The 18798-nt window shown below is 27.7% G+C and overlaps 2 protein-coding genes across 2 annotated transcripts; one reads left to right on the forward strand and one right to left on the reverse strand.

Annotated features, from left to right (window-relative positions):
• The first annotated feature begins 1373 nt into the window (after window positions 1–1373).
• On the forward strand, window positions 1374–3984 carry LOC103487141 (uncharacterized). The gene is made up of 2 exons (XM_051083428.1): window positions 1374–1467; window positions 2306–3984. Exon 2 carries the CDS (start codon window positions 2347–2349, stop codon window positions 3982–3984), a length of 1638 nt encoding a protein of 545 aa, XP_050939385.1. The 5' UTR covers window positions 1374–1467; window positions 2306–2346.
• A 2665-nt stretch (window positions 3985–6649) lies between these two features.
• Window positions 6650–9880, reverse strand: LOC103486563 (iridoid oxidase). Its single transcript, XM_008444567.3, has 2 exons — window positions 8856–9880; window positions 6650–7615 (listed from the first exon to the last, which is right to left on the reverse strand). Exons 1-2 carry the CDS (start codon window positions 9786–9788, stop codon window positions 6986–6988), a joined length of 1563 nt encoding a protein of 520 aa, XP_008442789.2. The 5' UTR covers window positions 9789–9880; the 3' UTR covers window positions 6650–6985.
• Between the last annotated feature and the right edge of the window lie 8918 nt (window positions 9881–18798).

Genomic DNA, 18798 nt, shown 5'->3' on the forward strand with positions numbered 1-18798 from the left:
TAAACAACAACACACACACACACACATATATATATATATAATTTACTAAATTTCGTAACTTTATTAACATTCAAGATTATGTCGCCGTAAATGTAAGACTTCTACGAATCAATCTTACATCTTTTTCTCTTATTTGGTTAAGTCTTGTGCTGTTGGTATATGCCCCCATTGCAACTATTTGAGGGGGCAAACTACCATTATATTTGAACCCTATCTTCTAATAAGAAAGCCTTTGTAGACGATTAGAGTGGAAAGATGAAGAAATGTTTACACTTGCATGTATACTTAGGAAAAAGAACAAAAGTAGTTTAATATACCTCAAATATAAATTAAGGTACACATTCTATTTTATGGCTTAAACATAGTATGTTGAAGATAAATATGATTGAACTAATCAAGATCTGTCTCATAGGTTATGATGAGAGTACAGATTTATTATTATAATATGCAAATATATTAATGCTAGAATTGGAAAGAGAGTTGTGAATGTTTACACAAAAGTCCAAAAATTTGGATACACAAAAGGATCAACTTTCTCATTCTCACCGAAATGAAATTTATTGTGGGCTTAGCTGTATATACATTCAACCAATGTGAATTAGATGCATAAAACACAAACTAAAATTATATATTCAATTGTTCATTTTTCTTTTTTTTGAAAAAAAAATAATAAATAGTAGTAGTAGTAGTAGGATCGTAGTGTATTTTAATATTAAAAATTTATCAAACTTTTTAAATGTTTATAAATATAACAAATTTTATTCTATTCTACGGTAAAATGCGTCTTTCTTAATCAGGGTAGTTCTGCTTTCTTTTTCTACAAAATAAAAGATAAAATATTTTGTTCAAAGATAATTTGTTTTAAATTGTTTTTTTTTTTAAAATTGAATCTCTAACTTTATAATTAATGGTACGAACATTACTTGTTCAATCGAACATGCTCATTTTGGCAGAGTGATAACTAAGTTGCGATGAATTTATTAGGGAGTGAGAAGTGGTTTTTCCAAAAGGTCACAAGGCAGGATGTTGGAGAGGTAAAGAATATGCTATTCCTAAAACATTCCTCTTAGCAAACATCGGAAAATCTAAAACATTAATATATACATTCAAAACAAACACATTTTTGATTTCTTTCATAAAGGTTGTTGTTTTGTTTTGTTAAAGGGAAAATGATTTGTGATGGATCTTCCAAAGCGCTTTTCTTTAAAGCAAACAAAAATTGGTTCATTTTTTTGCATTTCTTCACTTTCACACTCAAGAAAAAATGGGCTCGAGTCGTCGCGTACGTTCATTTTGAGGTCAATTACATTCTCTTTTCTTTTATATTTATACCTCTTTTTCTTCCCTTTTTTCCCATTCATTCATGATTTTCTCACCTTCTTCTTCTTCTTCCTTTCTTCTTCATTGTCTGAAGCCATGGTTTTGATATTTCTCCACTTCCTTAATTCTTAGCTTACCCTCAAACAGGTATTTATTTATATCTTCCTATTCTTTTCTATTCTTACGATTTTCTTTTAGTACAATTAATCACAAACCTCTTAATTACTCACTAATATGTATTGTAACTTACGATTAACTATTAGTTACTATAATTTTATTTGATTGTGTTTTTCATTTTTCATAAGCTTTTTTTTTATATAAAAATAAATTATACCTTTGGGGTTGAATTGCTTAAATTTGAAAATAACAATCGTAACCTTTATTTAAACCATCTAATGCAATTTAAAAAATAAAATATAACGGGGGGAATTTTGAAATTTATATAGGGAAGTTTTTTACTTTTTAATTGAAAATTTTAGAGAACACAAAATAGTATACTAAACATATTTTTGTTTTTGATTTTCAACTTCTTCAACAAAATAACCAAATAGTTAAAGCTAATTGTTTTTTACTTTCACTTTTTACGAAGCAATATAAACTTATTCCATGTTTGTTTTTTTTTTTAAGAAAACATTTTGAAAATTACATACAAATTTTAAAAACTACATAACCTAACTTCTCATTTTTTGTTGAGGATTACAACATAAATAAAACTATAATTTATATGGTTTTCTTAATATATGAAATGTTTCTATATGCTTACAAAGTAGATTAATAATAATTAATCGTTAATATTTTATTTCGAAAGACAACAAATTTCTTGTAAATTTTTTAATTTTTTCCAAATATAAAATTCAACCCAACAAGAAAAGAAAGAAGAAGTTAACCAAATACATAGTTTTAAAAACCCAAACTTTTGTTTCTTTCTTACCATTGAGAGATTCGAATCACTCGATGACGATTAATGTTGGTAATTTCCTCTCAGGGCATTGGTTTTCGGAATTATTTCGAAGGCCGTCGCCGGAAATGATGGCAAAAGAACGGCAACCCAAAAGAAGTTCAACATTTCGGTGGCTTTCCCGGAAAGCTATGCAGCCGGAGCCGGCGGCGATCGGTTTCTTATCATTGGAAATCACAGCTCTAATGTCAAAGCTTGTTCAGCTGTGGAATCGATTAGAAGAAGATGAATTCAAAAAAGCAAAACAAAATCTTTCAAACTCGATAGGAATCGGAAAATTAATTTCAAACGACGAAACATTTCTAATGGAACTTTTCATGAAAGAAATTGTTGAAGATCTTCAATACATAGCGAAATCAATCGTGAGATTTGGGTATAGATGTTCTGACACTGTTCTTCATGAATTCGAAAAATTCGTCAAGGATCCACAGAAGAATGAATTCAATTGGTTCGGATGGCAATACAAATGGAAAAAAATGGATAGAAGAATGAAGAAAATGCAGAGATTTATTGTTCTCACGGTGGAGCTGTGGAGGGAAATGGAAATTCTAGCGGAGGTTGAACAGAATTTGAAGAGGACGACGACAATTTTTTCATTTTCCGGCGGCGGAGGAAAATCGTTCAAGATCAGGAAGAAAATTTCATGGCACCGCCGCCGTGCTCAGAGTTTGAAACTGATGACTCCGTGGAACAGAACATTCGATTACATTCTCAGACTTTTCATGAGATCGATCATTACAATTATTGAACGAATAAAAATTGTTTTTGAAGTTAAGGAAATGCGGCGGTCGGAGGACAGAGAAGATAAATCCGCCGACCGCCATGTCCTGGCGGTGAATTACCGTTGGTTGGAATTAGAAGAACAAAGGAAAAAACAGAATAATAATCAAAGTGCGACATCGATGAAAAATTCTTCAGAGAGTAAAAGATTTACTCAATTTCCCCATTTTCGCTCATTCCGAGACTGCAAGAACAGAGAAATTGGATCACCACAGCCGTCGCTGCCGGTACGGAAAACGCCGTCGTTGAATTCGACAAACAGCGTAGTTGTAAACAGAGCACCATCGTCACCAAAACGAATCAATGGTGGACATTATTCAATCTCATCGTTCTTTAACAAAGAAAATCTATCAAACCCACCTCAGAATTCCCTTGGCGCCGCCGCCTTAGCGATTCATTACGGCAAAATTGTGATTATGATCGAGAATTTAGCGTCAGCACCTCACTTGATCGGTAGAGAGGAACGTGACGATTTGTTCAAAATGTTGCCAATGAATATAGTGAAAGCTCTGAGATCGCGGCTGAGAAAGACGAAAAGAGTTCGGCAGTCGTCGCCATACGATCCAGTTGTGGCGGCTGAGTGGAAATCAGCAATGGCTGAAATATTGCAGTGGTTGGCTCCGATGGCTCATGACATGAACATTTGGCATTCAGCACAGGGCTTTGAGAAGCAGCCGGAAAGCGAAGGGGGTGAGAGTGGCATCGGAGGGTGTGGTTTGAGGTCAAATGTGTTGCTGCTGCAGACTCTTCATTATGCGGACAGGGAGAAAACAGAGGGCGCCATTGTTGAGTTGCTTGTGGCTTTGAGCAATATTTGTAGTTCAAATGAAGTTTGTGAGAAGAGATTGTTAAACCCACTTGGAGTCGAAGCTCACCGGAATTACTGCATTAGAGATGATGGGTTTTCCTATTTTGGTGTTGTATGATTATTTGTTGTACAGAAGGATTTCAACTTTGGGACTCCAACAAAAATGAGTATACGATCTTATTCATATATATGAGTTAGTGCAATAAAATAAGAAACCATATGAACTCTACTTCTTCCAACTTATTATTCGTATTTTTTTTTTATAAAATGAGAAAAGTAAATTAGGAGATTGAGTTTATACTGTTTAAAGATAAGTGAAGTTGATATTTAAGGTAAATAAATCTAAACATTAAAAAGTTCATTCTCTATGATACCTTTATCTTTGATTTACCTGTTTGATTCTCATCTTTACTTTTTGTTTGTTTTTGTTTTTGTTTTTTTTTTTAAATTATAGAAATTTGAATTTTATTATCGTCTTCTCATCTTGTTTCTCTTTTTTATGTTCACCGACCTACCATATGAGAGTTTACTGTGTACTTGATGAGTTGAGCACAAGCATATTAGAGGAATAAAAACTGCAAGGAAGGGAGAAATCCTACACTTTAAATTTTGCATCACCTCAAATCGATAATTAGCACGTTGTTAATACCTTCTAATGTTGCTGAATAAATATCTTCAAATTTTAAAAATTTAGAACAAACACCACCGAGTCATCAAAATTAAGATCGTTTGTAAAAAAAATTTACTAAATGTCAAGGCTAAAGATGAAAGTAACTTAAGACATAGTTGAGAGATAGCCTTCGTCCCCTTTTCATAAAATTTTGATCTTACCCTAACTCGATGCGAGGAGTTAGGAAATTTTATGATAAGGCTCATTTGAGCTCAATCATGAAATGTTTTAAAATGATTCTTGAAGCATGGTAGTAGTTACAATTATACTTTCAAATTTTCAATAATAAAATTTGAGATTTCATACTTATACTTATACGAGTGTTAGAATCGGACTATTAAATTTATATATAATAATTTAAGTGTTTAATTTTATATATTCGAGAGTCTAATTTTAAGTCATGTACAAATTTGATAGTTCATTTTACAATAGATAGCTCATTCTACAACAGAACTCCATTTTAGACCTTTTCTGCCATTTCTCCTGATGGTTTAGTCTAAAATAGAGATCCATTCAATGGGCCTAGGCCCATTTCCATAAAGCCCAATAAAACAAAATCAAGAGCGACCTAGACACTGGTTTAAGGAAATGTTAAATGAGTATTAACTATAGTTGCGATTCAACCAAAAAAACTGTAAAAATTTATCTCGATAAATTATAAAAATATATTAGTAATAGAAGTCTATTATCGATAAATTTTGTTATATTTATAATTTTTTAAAATGTTGTTATATACTTAATTATTATTCCTAAAATTAGTATTCAGTATAATTATCTTAGTATTTAAAATATTAGTCTAAATAATCAATTTTCTTATGAAAAGAAAAAATCCAAATTCATTTAACGAGTAATTAGGTTTGAGGTGAGAGTATTAGAGGATTGATACATTATTTTTTCTTTTCAAAAGAAAAATATAAAATGAATGGTTTTTTTCGATGCTTTAAGTTAGTTAAAAATGTTTTTAAAATAATTTATACTGTATATATAAAAGGATGAGAAATTTTTTAGCCTCATTTTACCTTTTCATTATAACTTTTTCTTTGTCTTGTTTTAATGGCAAGTTTGTAGCTTTAATGTTTATTACCATTTTCAATAAGATAGAAGTTACATTTTCTTAACTTTTCGTCTCCTTGTTATAACTTTTCTCATGATGTTAAAATTTTCTCACCAATTAATTATGTTATTTAAATTCATTTATATTTCTCTCTATCCTTTAATTTTTTATCTTCCAACTATTCACGTTCCCTTATCTAACTCTTATGTATCTTTTTCAACATTTCAAATTCTTCATTTTCAAATCTTTTGGTATAAATATTTTTTTTCCACTCATGCTCACAAGTCACATCAAAATATTAGGGGAGAAAAGAAAAGCAAATCAAATTATGCTTTTTTTTTTCTATTTTTTATATAGAAGTATGTTTGTGTATATTTATTCATTTATAGCTTTCTTTTTAGTACAAATTTGGGAAACTTGAACCACCAATTTTGTGGTTAGCATGTAGTTATGTTTATGATCTATGTTTAAATTATGTAATATTGAGAATATTTTTTAAGTGTTCATGCTTTTTTCTTTATTTAATTTTTTATTAAAGATATTATAAATTTTAATATAATATATTATGATATTTCTAAATTTAGTATTATTTTTTACTAGTAATTATAAATGCATTCATATCCCATCGAATATGAAAAAGGTGTTTATTTAATTTTCAAGATCTTAAAAGAAATATATTAGTCCATGAATTTTTTTTTAAATAGTTTTAAATCGTCTTTTAATCAAAGCTAATTATTAGTTATAACCAACAATAAAAAAAATGACATGAAACCATATATTGAATGTCGGGAAATTTCATAAGATGACAAAAAAAGTTTAGAAAAAAAATATTATATTTGTAATATTATGAATATGACAAATATGATAAGTATCAAGACGGTTATCAAAGGGTTATCGGAAGGCTATCATAAGGTTATCAAAGAGTTATTTTTTTAAAATTTACTAATTTTACATTTTATAAAATGTAGTGATTCTATTTTCATTTTTTTTTCTCTTTTTACAAAAGTCTTTTTAATGTTTTGGTTTCTTTAATCTTGATATAAAGTTAACAATAAAAGTGCATTATATAAAAATACGTTTGCACGTTCTTATTCTTAGAAAAGTACTTATTACAATTACAATTACAATTGAGTTCTTTTATGCATAAATAACTTTCTAATGTATTTTATGACAATCATTTTACAAATATACATACATACATATACATATACATACATACATATACATATATATATATACATATACATATACATACATACATATACATATACATATACATACATACATATACATATATATATATACATATACATATATATATATACATATACATATATATATATACATATATATATATATATATATATTGCACCAAATAAAAACCTGAATTTGTTTTTAATCAAGACGGCGTCGTTTGTGAGGAGTCGGAATAGCCTTCAAAGGAACCTTCTTTCGTAGAGTAATTCCCATTTGCTCCGACATGTCCATTTCCTTCGGCAAAACTCCGTCCGGCAAAGCCCAATCAAACGACAAGATCAACGACCCCAAAGCCATAGGAAGAACTCTCGATGCCAGTGGCACCGCCGGGCACATGCGGCGCCCGGAGCCAAAAGGAATGAAGTCAAAGTATTGACCTTTGAAATCCTTGCCGCCGGAGGGATCAAAGAATCTCTCCGGCGAGAAAACTAAAGCGTCTTCCCAGTTTTTGGGGTCACGTCCGATGGCCCAAAAGTTGACCAAGACTTGGGTTTCAGCCGGAATACGATAGCCGAGGATGTTGCAAGGCTTCATGGCCATTCTTGGGAAGAGGAACGGCAGCGGCGGGTGGAGACGGAGGGTTTCTTTGACGACGGCGTCCAGATATGGGAGGTTTTGGAGATGAGTTTCTTCGAGATTTTCGTTCGGCGCAATGGTGGTTCGTAGCTCTGCCTGAAGTTTCTGCAGCGCTGCTGGGTTGTGGAGGAGCTCCGCCATTGCCCACTCTAATGTACTGGTGGTTGTGTCTGTCCCAGCCGTGAACATCTCCTAAAAAAACAAAAATGAAATTATTTGAATTGAATGTATTGTTTTGTTGGTTTATATTATAGAAAATACTTCAATACATCTCCAATATCAATATATTTGTATGATTGTATCTAACGTAAGCTTAAGCAATAATATGACCTAACTAACCTAAAATACAAATGAAAAATCAAAATTGAAATATTATTGAAAGATAAAATAACATAAATAATTATTATATGTTTATTATGATTATTACAATGATATTGTAAAACACTAAAATACAATATGATGGTTTATAATTTATTAAAAGGACCCAAAATTTAAAACATTTTAAATTCTTAAAAAAAAACAGAAAAGAATAGAAAGAAACAAAACATAAATCCGATTCTTCAAATCTTCATCTAACCTACTTCTCATACAATCTGATATGTTTCAACAATATTATAAACTAATCATATATATATATTTAAATTATATTGCTATGGATTAATTATTGTTATTATCTCTATAATTTCTTAGTCATAGCACCTGAGATGCACCATCTCTCATATTCAAATAAACTTCATACTTCATTCTCTCTTATTTTCATTATAGTTTATCTCCCATCAAATTTTAAATTTTAAAGATTAGGAGAAAAGTAAAAAGACTTCAAAAGTGGAACGTTGGAAATGGGCTGTGTGTACCCAAAATTTATGAATTATTAGAAGGTAAAAGGAAAAGGTGTTTCTAAACTTAATTTTAAAAATTAATAATGTGATCTTAATTATTTGTTTCGAAAAATTACGGTATAATTTTATACAAAACTTTTGATTAGACATTTTTGGATTGATGTCTTCCAAAAACAAAAGTAAAAACATCTTAAAAACTTTTTGTTTTTATTTTTAAAATTTAGATTTAAATTTTTGAAAACTTTCGAAAAAAGTCTAACATAAAAAAGTCTAACGAGTAACCCTTGTTACTAACTAGTTCAAAAGATAAAATAAACAATTTTTTTGTTGGAGTAGTACTTGTACACGTTATCTTTTTAGGTTGTATGGTTATATTATAATTGAATGTAAAAGGATGAGGTAAGATAAGATACACTCAAATATTAATCTAAAAAACAAAAACATATTAAAAAAATGGATGATGGTCAGTAATGTAAAAGTTTTTACTACCCGATCTTCTTTTTTTAGGTTCGAATTATTGTTTTAATATGATCTCAATCATGAAATGAGAAAAAAAAAAAAGTCAAAATAATAATTGAAAAAAATTAGCTTACGAAGACGATAACGTTGATGATCCAAGAAGAGAAACAAGAAGGCTCCTCAACTCCATCGCCACGAAACTCCAAAAGAACATCCAAATAATCTTTTTTCCTAATTTCTTCTATTTTTTCATCATCATCATCATTATTAATGATATCCTTTTTTCCCCTTATTAATAATCTCTCTTTTATAAATTCCCCAGCAATTTCAAACGCTTTATTCACATGAAATTGCGTCTTCCTCCTTATCCCTTGTGGATCCAACCACCGTAACGCCGGCAAAAAGTCCGCCACATTCGGCTTTCCGGCCATCTCCATTACCTTTCTCGTATGGTAATAAAATTCCTTCCCCCTCTTCGAATTTGCCTCTAATAAATCTTTCGAAAATATCAAATTCCCAATTAAGTTAAAGCTCATTACGAACATGAATTTCCCCACGTCCAACGCCTGAGCGTTCCCACACGGGTCGCATCCCTCCTGGACGTGGCGGATCATGGCGTCTATGCAGTGGCGGCGAACGTGTTTCATGGATTCGAGCTGGCGGGCAACGAAGAACTCCGATGTGGCAAGTCGTCGTAGCATCCGCCAGTGAGGACCATATTGAGAAGTGATTAAGGAGCCTTGTGTGCCGTGGTCTCCTTTCATTGCTTCGTATATCATTCGTCCTGAGAGCGGCGCGTCGTGGGTCTTGAACATCTCACGCGCCGCCGTACTTGAGGAAATTACGACTGTTTTCATTGATCCGAGTTGGAGGGTCATGATTGGGCCATACTTAGCAGCGAGTTTTGTGAAGGATTCGTGAGCGGAAAAACTTAGTTGGAGCAAATTTCCAACTACCGGCAAACATGGCGGCCCCGGTGGAAGTTGCTCACGGGCCCCTGCTCGACGGCAGCGCCACAGCCAGAAAAACAATAGTAAAAGAAAGCATGCAATAATTTCAAGCTCCATACCCTATAATCAATAAGAATAAAAGTGTATGCCAATATTACTGATTCAAGTATTGATTTATAAGAAGAGGTTCAACCTTAATTTTAAATGTAGAATCAATGGAAAAGAATAAGAAAGAAAATCTAGCTTTATCAATAGAGTTAGGTACACTAATAGATATTACAATAACTTGAGCAGATGAATATTGCTAAAAGAAAGTCAACCCATGCAAATCATGTTTGTTTTTTAATATAATAATCGAGATCAATTTGTATTAGGCGTTTTAGCGGTTTCTATATTTTATTGTTGTCTATATTTCAAGAAATTAAAACTAAAAAAGACAATTCTTTTAAGAAAAATATAACTATTTTGAGTAAGAAATTGTGAAAAGAACATACCTAAATTTGAAAATAATTAGCACTATCATAATTAGAGATTAACACCAAACAATAAAAATTAGTTTTTTTTTTTACAATAAAATTAGGAGGGTAAACGAGTTGGGTTGGGTTGTCGGATTGTATTATTATTATTATTATTTTGTTTCTAAATTTTAATGTTTGTAAATGGAAATCATAACTTAAATCAAATATGTTTTGCATCAAGTTAAACAAAAAAAAACTCTCAGAATTCAAGATGGTTTAATTTTTATTAAATAAATATAATAATGAAATATAATATATATTTATTTATTAATGTTTATATTTATTATATTAACTCGAGTTGGGTTGGGTTGACCCGAATTTTTCAACCCTCCAACCTGCAACCCAATCCAACCTGAAAAAATCAAAAAATTTAACTCAACCCAACCCAACCTACATTTTAAACGAACCTAACTTAACTCATATAATATGGGTTGGGTAGTTCAGGTTGTCGGGTTGCTTTGGTTATTCTTACACCCTTAAATAGGATGAGATCTCCAACCTTATATATCAAGAAATAGAGGGTTTTGACGATTATTGTTGAGCTAACATCAATTTGTTCGAAAACTTAGTTTTGGAAGAAAATCTAGAGTTAGAAAGGTAAATTTTGAAATGTAAGAACCAAATTAAAATAATATTCAAATTTGAAGGGTAAAACTGTAACATTTTAAATCCTATAGATTAAATTGTCACGATAAAACTCAAAACTTAAGAATTAAAAGTCTAATATTAATAAATTTAAAAACTTTAAAAGAAATTATAGATTTATAACAAAAATTCTTAGGTAATTTACATGTTAACCTAATTTAAGCGAAAACATAAAGTTTGAAAATCAATCCAATTAAACATGTTTTTGGCACGAATTTCTAGAATATTATTTTCTTTTTTTCTTTCCTTTTTTTTTTTCCGTAAAGACTATTTTGATAGAATACTACTTTGTTTCCTAAAATAGTCAATTAATTATTATCCTTATTTATAGAAGTTTATTTCCTGTACTGAATTACTTGTTTCTAAAAAAAACAAATTAAGTTGTTATATTTTCCTCAAAATAACTAATGATGTTATCAATATTATTCCTTTTAATGTACAAATTTGAAAGAAATGTATAAAATATTGTTCTCAAATATATATCCCTAAATTATTAAGCTAATATCTCCTACCAAATTTATGAGATTACTAAGCTTCGAACACACAACCTTAGGTCCGGTCCACAGCTCCCAATTTGTTTTCTTTTTTAATAATAACAATAATATATTTTTTTAAAAAAATACAAACCATCTGTTTTTTAAAGAGAAATATATATTTTTCTGCTAAAAAAGAAAAGAGGACATGGACCATTTAATAAATTAATTCATTTTTTAATTAATATAAGGTTAAAAAAAATGATATCTTACGTTAATAATTGTGCTATTTAATACCATAAACTAATTAATTTGTCTTCAAGTCTCCTTTAGACCTAATTTCAAGTCTTACTCTTTACATTTTCTTTCAAAATTATATTTTACTAGATTCCGAAGCTATCAGTCAACAAAATTTGTAAATCCTCCTTTTCTTTAGTTACTGGGTTACTTTTCTTTTTTTTTTTTCTTTTTTTTTTATAATATTATAAATGCATTTGAAATTTTTTGAATTTGAAAAATGGAGCCAAATCTCAAGATGGCTATTAGGTATTTTCTTACAAAACTGTGGGCCTTAAACGTTGGGCTGGATCTGCCTGGTCCCCGCTTTATTGGGCCCAATGTATTTTTCTATTATAATTTAATGTTTTATTTATTAATATATTCTTGAAATGACAAAATGGTTTCGATTTAGATTTGATTTTTTATTGTGGTCCAATATAAGTTCGTATCATAATGAATTGATATATTTGATTTGTGCTTTCCAGACAAATTAATGATATCATTACCAAATTATTTTGCTTATTTTATTATTTTAATCTACCTCTTCTTTAAATATATATATATATATATGTATATATATATATATAGGTAATGTTGATACAAACTCACCAAATAAAAGCCTTAATTTTTTGTTCGTTTTTATTGTTAATGAAATCTTTTAGTTTTTGTGTTTGTCTTTTCTACAATTTCTCTCTTTAATATGATTTTGGACTTGGTTAAAGAAAAAGCATCTTAGAGTCTAACACATATGTTTTTCTATTAATTATAATCAAATTAAAATTTTGATACCTAAATTCCAAAATCAAGTTGTCTTAGGTCGACTATTGGTATAAAGTTGAGCATTAGATAGGCTTTAAAAAGTTTAAATAAAATCTTTAAAGGCTTAAAATGTTGTAAGTATATTATATTTAAGTTTAATTGACCTATTGTGTATTTTGTTTTTAGAAAAAATAAACTACAATATAAATCGTCATGATTTGGTATTAAGTCACCAAAAAAATGGAAATAAAAGAAGGAAAAGGAAGTTTTTATTTGTTTATTTGTTTTAATAATGTATTTTTAAAATATATCAAAAATTTGTATTTTTAGAAAATAAACCTAATGTATAATTTTAAAAAAGTATAGATGATGGTATGCCTTTGTTTTGTATTTTGTTCTTATGTATATACATATATTTAAAACTGAATAATTATAAATGAATAGATAAATACGTTATATCATTATAGGTACAATTATTATAATTTTATTTTGTCCCATTTTCATATTCATTTTCATATTGTATTGTTTAATTAATCAATCTTTTTGGAGTGTGGCCTGTGGGTCACACTCTAAGATTACGAACAATTTGTTTTTTTTTTCAGAATCTCCAACAATCACATTTTCTCATTCTTATCAGATACCAAGTAAAGATTATGATTGGTTTTCAATTAAAATTACATATTAATTAATCCTGATTAAATCTAACTCATGGTCAAATGATATGAGCATTGGTCAATTAATCAAAACATTATAATATATATTGACAATAAAACCAAATATGGCTTAACTCTCCACATTCTCCACCTAACCCCTGTTTATTGTTCTATATTGCTGCAAAATAACACTATGATTATTTTTGTTAGGTTTTTTTTTCTCTAATAAGATTTTTACAAGACATATTTCATATACGTAATTAACATATGAGGGGAAATATTATAAATACTGTTAATAATAGATATCCATTAATGTATTTAGTGGCTTTAACTATATGTTAACTTATTATTTATTCAACACTCATCTCATGTGTCTATAAAATACTTATTATGAGTGGTCATGTAATCCACCACCTACTTGTCATTTTTTCTATAAATAGAGGATTTTGGCAGATTTGTAAAGACATACCGATTAGAATTTCATTTTCTTAATTTTCATATTTATTTTATATATATATTATTTTATTATTATATTTTATAGATTTCTGTATTTCTATTTCTTTTTCAACTTCAAATTCTTTTTTAATTTGTTTTTTCGTTGCAACTTAACTCTTCTATTTTTTTTTCAACTCAATGCTTTTTTCATTTATGGTTTCTTAACTAAATTGTCTTCTTTTAAATTTAATATGTAACTTATATAATTCTTTTATCTTTTTAATAATTTAGTATTTCAAAAATGCCCATGGGGTACTTTTATTTATATATATATATATATATATATATTTTGTTTATATCTATAAAACACTAAAACCATGTAGTTGATACCTACTAATAAAAATTATTAACTACGTTATATTTAAAAGAAACATCTTATAATCAAAAGAAAATTAACGAGATATTTACCATTCATAGAATTTTTTTTTTAGTAACTTTTTTATAGAGTGTTAATAGTTTGTTTTTTGTTCGTTTTTTTTATAAAAAAACCCTAAATCTAAACTAAATAAGTGGAAAAAAAAATCCCAACTCTATATTGAATTGAACCCAATATGTAAAATGAGGCATGTTAATATAAAAAAACCATGAGGCCAGTGACCTCTTTAACCATTAAAAGGTAACAATATTTATAAATCTTCTATGTTAATCATCAACCTATATGTAGCCTATGGTAAATTTGGGTGGGACGTGGTGCTGTGTGAGTAGAAATCGTAGACCTGATTTAGACACCTATTTTTGTCAATATTTTCTACTTTACCTTATTTTTATCATTTATTTACATTTTTATGTTATTTTCATAATAAATTTGATCATGACTATGTTTTTATCATTTATTTGAACAACTAAATTATTTTTAGAATTAACCACGAAAAAACAAGTTATTTATTTAAATGTTTTAAATGAATTCCGTTTTGATATTAATGTTTTGGACTTCGATTACTATTATTGGGCTTGATTGAGCCCACAATGGAAGCCCAAATATTGGTTTATAGGAAAATGGAGTAGAAGACAGAAAAATGCAGCCTTTAGCAGTAGTGAGAACTTCTTTTTCTATTAAATCCAAAGGACGATTTCTTGACATTTCAATCCAACCATGGGATTAAATTCAACATTTTCTAAATTATTAAACCAATTTTGCAATTTAAATTGCTATTTCTTATTTTATGTAGCCAATCTAAAATTATTTAAGTTTCCTTTTTTTTCTTCTTTAATTTTCAAACAAAATGTGCAAAAGATTGTCTGCTGGTCACATAGCCAATGGGAATTTGTCTGCTGAAAAAAAAAAGTCTAAAAAGTAAAAGAAGAAAAAGAAGATTCTAACAACTAATTGACTTTAAATATACAATTGTTAAAAAATCTTATCCAATATATATAAAAAAAAAAAAGCCCCAAATATATAATCAATTAAAAAATTTACTATGCCAAATTTAATCATTCCTTAAACACACAAACTTAAAAACAATCAAACCTACAATCTAATTAAAAGAAACATGAAAATAAAATTCAACTATTCGCATGTCAAAATAAATAAAGAATCGAAAATGATCGATTTGATTCAATATGGATGGAAGAGACATAGAAAATTATAATATAAAAGAAAAAGGAAATAGGTAAATTAGCAAACGCAAATCTCGCCATGAATTTTTGCTTTTTTTATTTTTTATTTTCTGTAAAATTGAGTAATGAATGATTGTTTTTAAAAGGGATAAATAAAAGAGAAAGAGGGGGTAAAAAAGAAAAAGGGAAAAAAAAAAAAGAAAAAGAAAAAGTGGTAATGAAAATGGAAAAAAGCTGAAGCAAATGCTTTACTTTAGTCGACAACATCACTGTGCCCGTGAAACAATTTGTCATTCAAGCCCTCTTTTGCAAATATCAAAAATACTTAATTTAAAAGAATAAAAAAAAAAATATTGAGTTTTTGCCCCCACATACCCACGTGGCCCTCTTTTCTCTATACAATTTCTATTTTAATCATTTTTATTTTTATTTTCTAATAATATCCCCCTTTTTTTTTATTAATTCCATTAGTTATTTATTTTAAAAAATGCAGGTCAAAATTTTAGAATACAGTGAACGAGTAATTTTCAATATCGAAATTATTTATAAAATCTAATAAATTCTAAAAATTTCATTCAAGTTTTTTTTGTTATATTTTATAAATAGTTTTAATATTTTGATATTTATAAATATCTTCTTTCAAAACTATATATATATGTAATGTTCACAAATTTGAGTATTTTAGGGTTTTTTTTTTCTCTTGCCCTTTGGAAAGTTCCAAAGGAAATTAGTTTCTACCTTTTTTTCTTTTATGTTCTAATATTATATATTTATTGATCTATTGCTATTAATTGTTCGACAAAGGACGAAAAACTTTATTATACACTGTTTTTAATTAATTGTTCAATTAAAATCTACGGATTGACTTTTAAATACTAAAAAATATTTGTAATGTTGTTAAATATTTAAAAAGTTAATCTAAACCTAAACTTAAAAAGGGAATGTAATTTTTTTTTTCGTTTTTCATTTCATTCGTTTGTTTTGTTTTCTTCTTTTACTGATTTTTATGATCCAATGTGAGTATTATTTTTGAAATAAAATAATAATAAAAAGGGATGTTGAGTGGCTTATTTTAATCAAATAAATTTTCAAAGTGAGTAATTTAAAATACTTTTCAAAATAGTAATTTAAATTACCAAAACTATATTATATAATAGTGTAAATATAAAATCAATGAACATTTTAAAATAACATACTGATGAAATATAACAGATTTTGTTGTAGTTTTTCTATTGGTAAATATTTTCAATAATTTTATTATGTATACTAATTTTTTTAAATTAACTGTTTAAATAATAATGTTTTAAATAAATGAATGAGTAACATAGGTTAAATAATTAAATTTAAGTTAATCATTTGATTTACCTCAATTCAATTTATGAACCCTCGTGATAATATTCACAACCTTGTAACATATCATTTAGTGTAAAATAAATTTTCAATTTCAATTCCACGTTGCTAAACTTATTAACTTGCCAACTTAATTATGTCAATTTAATGTGTTTTTTCAAAGAGTGGAAAATCATTCCATGTTGAAAATTTGACCATAATGATCTAAACTCATTAAAAGTGATCCACTCAATTGCAACTAAAATTTCAAAATAATAATAATAATAATAATAAGAGTATAGTTTTTTAAAAAGTTGAAATGATTTTAATGATTGGAATTTGGGATCCAATTAATTTAATTTAATTTCCATACACCTTTTTCCTCAACTCCACTCTTAAATTATATATCTAAAATGTACTATTTATTTTAGTCATTTTTAATAGTGTGTAACACATTTACTATTAATCTTACTCTAAATTATAGAAATTGTAATTTAAATGATGTAATATGGGATTTATAGTTTAGATGTGTTTGTAGCTCCCACAATTATTCAAATAAAAAGAAATACATATAACCATTAAACTCATGGTACCATGAAACACTTTTTCTTTTATTATAAATATTATATTTTTCCACTTCATGCAATGTTAAACAAACTAACTTTTAGTGAATAAATAAAGGAAAAAATTTGAATTTTTTTTTAAAAAAGATGTGAATAAAATTAGAAAAAGTTAGATGGGGTGAGGATGTTGATATCCCTAATTAATCATGAGAAGTTGGTAGGGGGGAAGCTTTGCTTTCCTCTGACTTAAAGTTGTCACCTTTTGCATTTTTTCCAATAACATATAATATTAATAATAAACCTTAAAACTTTTTTTATTTTTCTATTTTATTATAGTGCCTTGAATTTCGTTTTATTGTAATTTCAAATATTTTTTTTTTCTTTTTACGTAGTTTTAGTAAGACTTTAAAATTAACTTTAGAAAAATCAAATGAACTTACACTTCTAATTATAAGATAAATGAGTTATTCTTTTTGTTGTTAATCTCGTTTTTTAGATGAAAGCTCATATTAATTATCACAATATGGTAAATGTTGCGATATTGAGAATCTTATGTTCGAAAAACCAACGAAATAGATTAAATACTCCTCTCATTTTCAATTAATTTTGAGATTGAAATTCATACCATCGTAATATTAGTCATTGTAATTTTTTTATTTTTTTATAGTAAAACATGAAATAAGTATTAATCTCAAACCATAAATTTTATAACATACATGTGTAGTATAAATAATGTATTTATTTTCGTTCATATAAAAAAATAATTTTTCGAAGTGGTGAAGCTTATCCACTTGGTTCTTATTATTCTTGAGAAGTTTTTACTCATGGTTGACAATAAAAAGACAAGGAAAAAAAAGAGACATGTCTGTTATTGACTTTTTTATGACATTTGAATAATTGAAAAGCTGTCAACAATTTTAATACAAAAAAAAAAGGAAATAAAATAGAAAAAAGAAGTTAGATTGAAGATAGAAATTATAAACTAACTATAATTTATTAGTTGAATTAGGTAACAACCCAAAATTTACTAGTTCATCTTAATTAACATGTATTGTATGATAGCATAAATAGATGGAAACTGATTAGAAAACAATATCTTAAATTGAGAGATCAAAAGTTTGAAATTTTATCTACATATAGTTGAAAATTAAATAAATGGTTTATAATTTGAATTTAGTAATTTAGTAATTAAAAAAATAAAATAAATATAGAAATAAAAAAGTAGTATGGAGAGGACCTACAAAAGGAAATAAAGCTGATGAAATGACTTTAGCTGAGAGTGGTGATGTCAGAAAAAGGGTGAAGAAATTTGTGTGAAGGAAGAAAGACATTCTCAAGTAAATTTGCACACAGACACACACACACACACCAAGGATGATAGAAGGGAGATTGTGGTAATTTGTCAAAAATAAATAAAATGAATGATTAATTAAGCAAAGGGAGGTTCCAATATTTGTTGAAAATGAGCATTTAGTTATATAAGGTTGAAATTTGAACTTAAAATTATATTAGTGTGGGTGTTGATTATAATTTTGTTGATATATGTATAAATATAAAATATGATTGTAGAGAAATATCATACTCTAATACAAGAATTCCACTACCAAAGGAGAGGGAACACTATTTAAATATCTATCATTTTCAAGAATGGATGCTTTGCAATTTATAGTATTGTAACCATTCCTATTCCACATGTGTATTGACAAAATAGAGTGATGGAAAAATTGTCCACAAAAAGACAATTTCAATTACTCCCATTTTTTTTTTCAAAACCCCACTATAGGTAAAGAACAAATTTCAATTTAAATTGTATTAAATTCCAAATTAATACAAAACCCAACGTTCTTTTCAGAAAT

This window comes from Cucumis melo, chromosome 4 (genome assembly GCF_025177605.1).
Source record: "Cucumis melo cultivar AY chromosome 4, USDA_Cmelo_AY_1.0, whole genome shotgun sequence".
In the NCBI taxonomy this organism is placed as follows: domain Eukaryota; kingdom Viridiplantae; phylum Streptophyta; class Magnoliopsida; order Cucurbitales; family Cucurbitaceae; genus Cucumis; species Cucumis melo.

Bases quoted from the DNA above. Each gene is read 5' to 3' on its own strand.
- LOC103487141 (XM_051083428.1), top strand. From the start codon at position 2,347: ATGATGGCAAAAGAACGGCAACCCAAAAGAAGTTCAACATTTCGGTGG.
- LOC103486563 (XM_008444567.3), bottom strand. From the start codon at position 9,788: ATGGAGCTTGAAATTATTGCATGCTTTCTTTTACTATTGTTTTTCTGG. The intron at 7,616-8,855 runs GTAAGCTAATTT...TTGTTTTTTTAG, and splicing joins TCATCAACGTTATCGTCTTC to GAGATGTTCACGGCTGGGAC.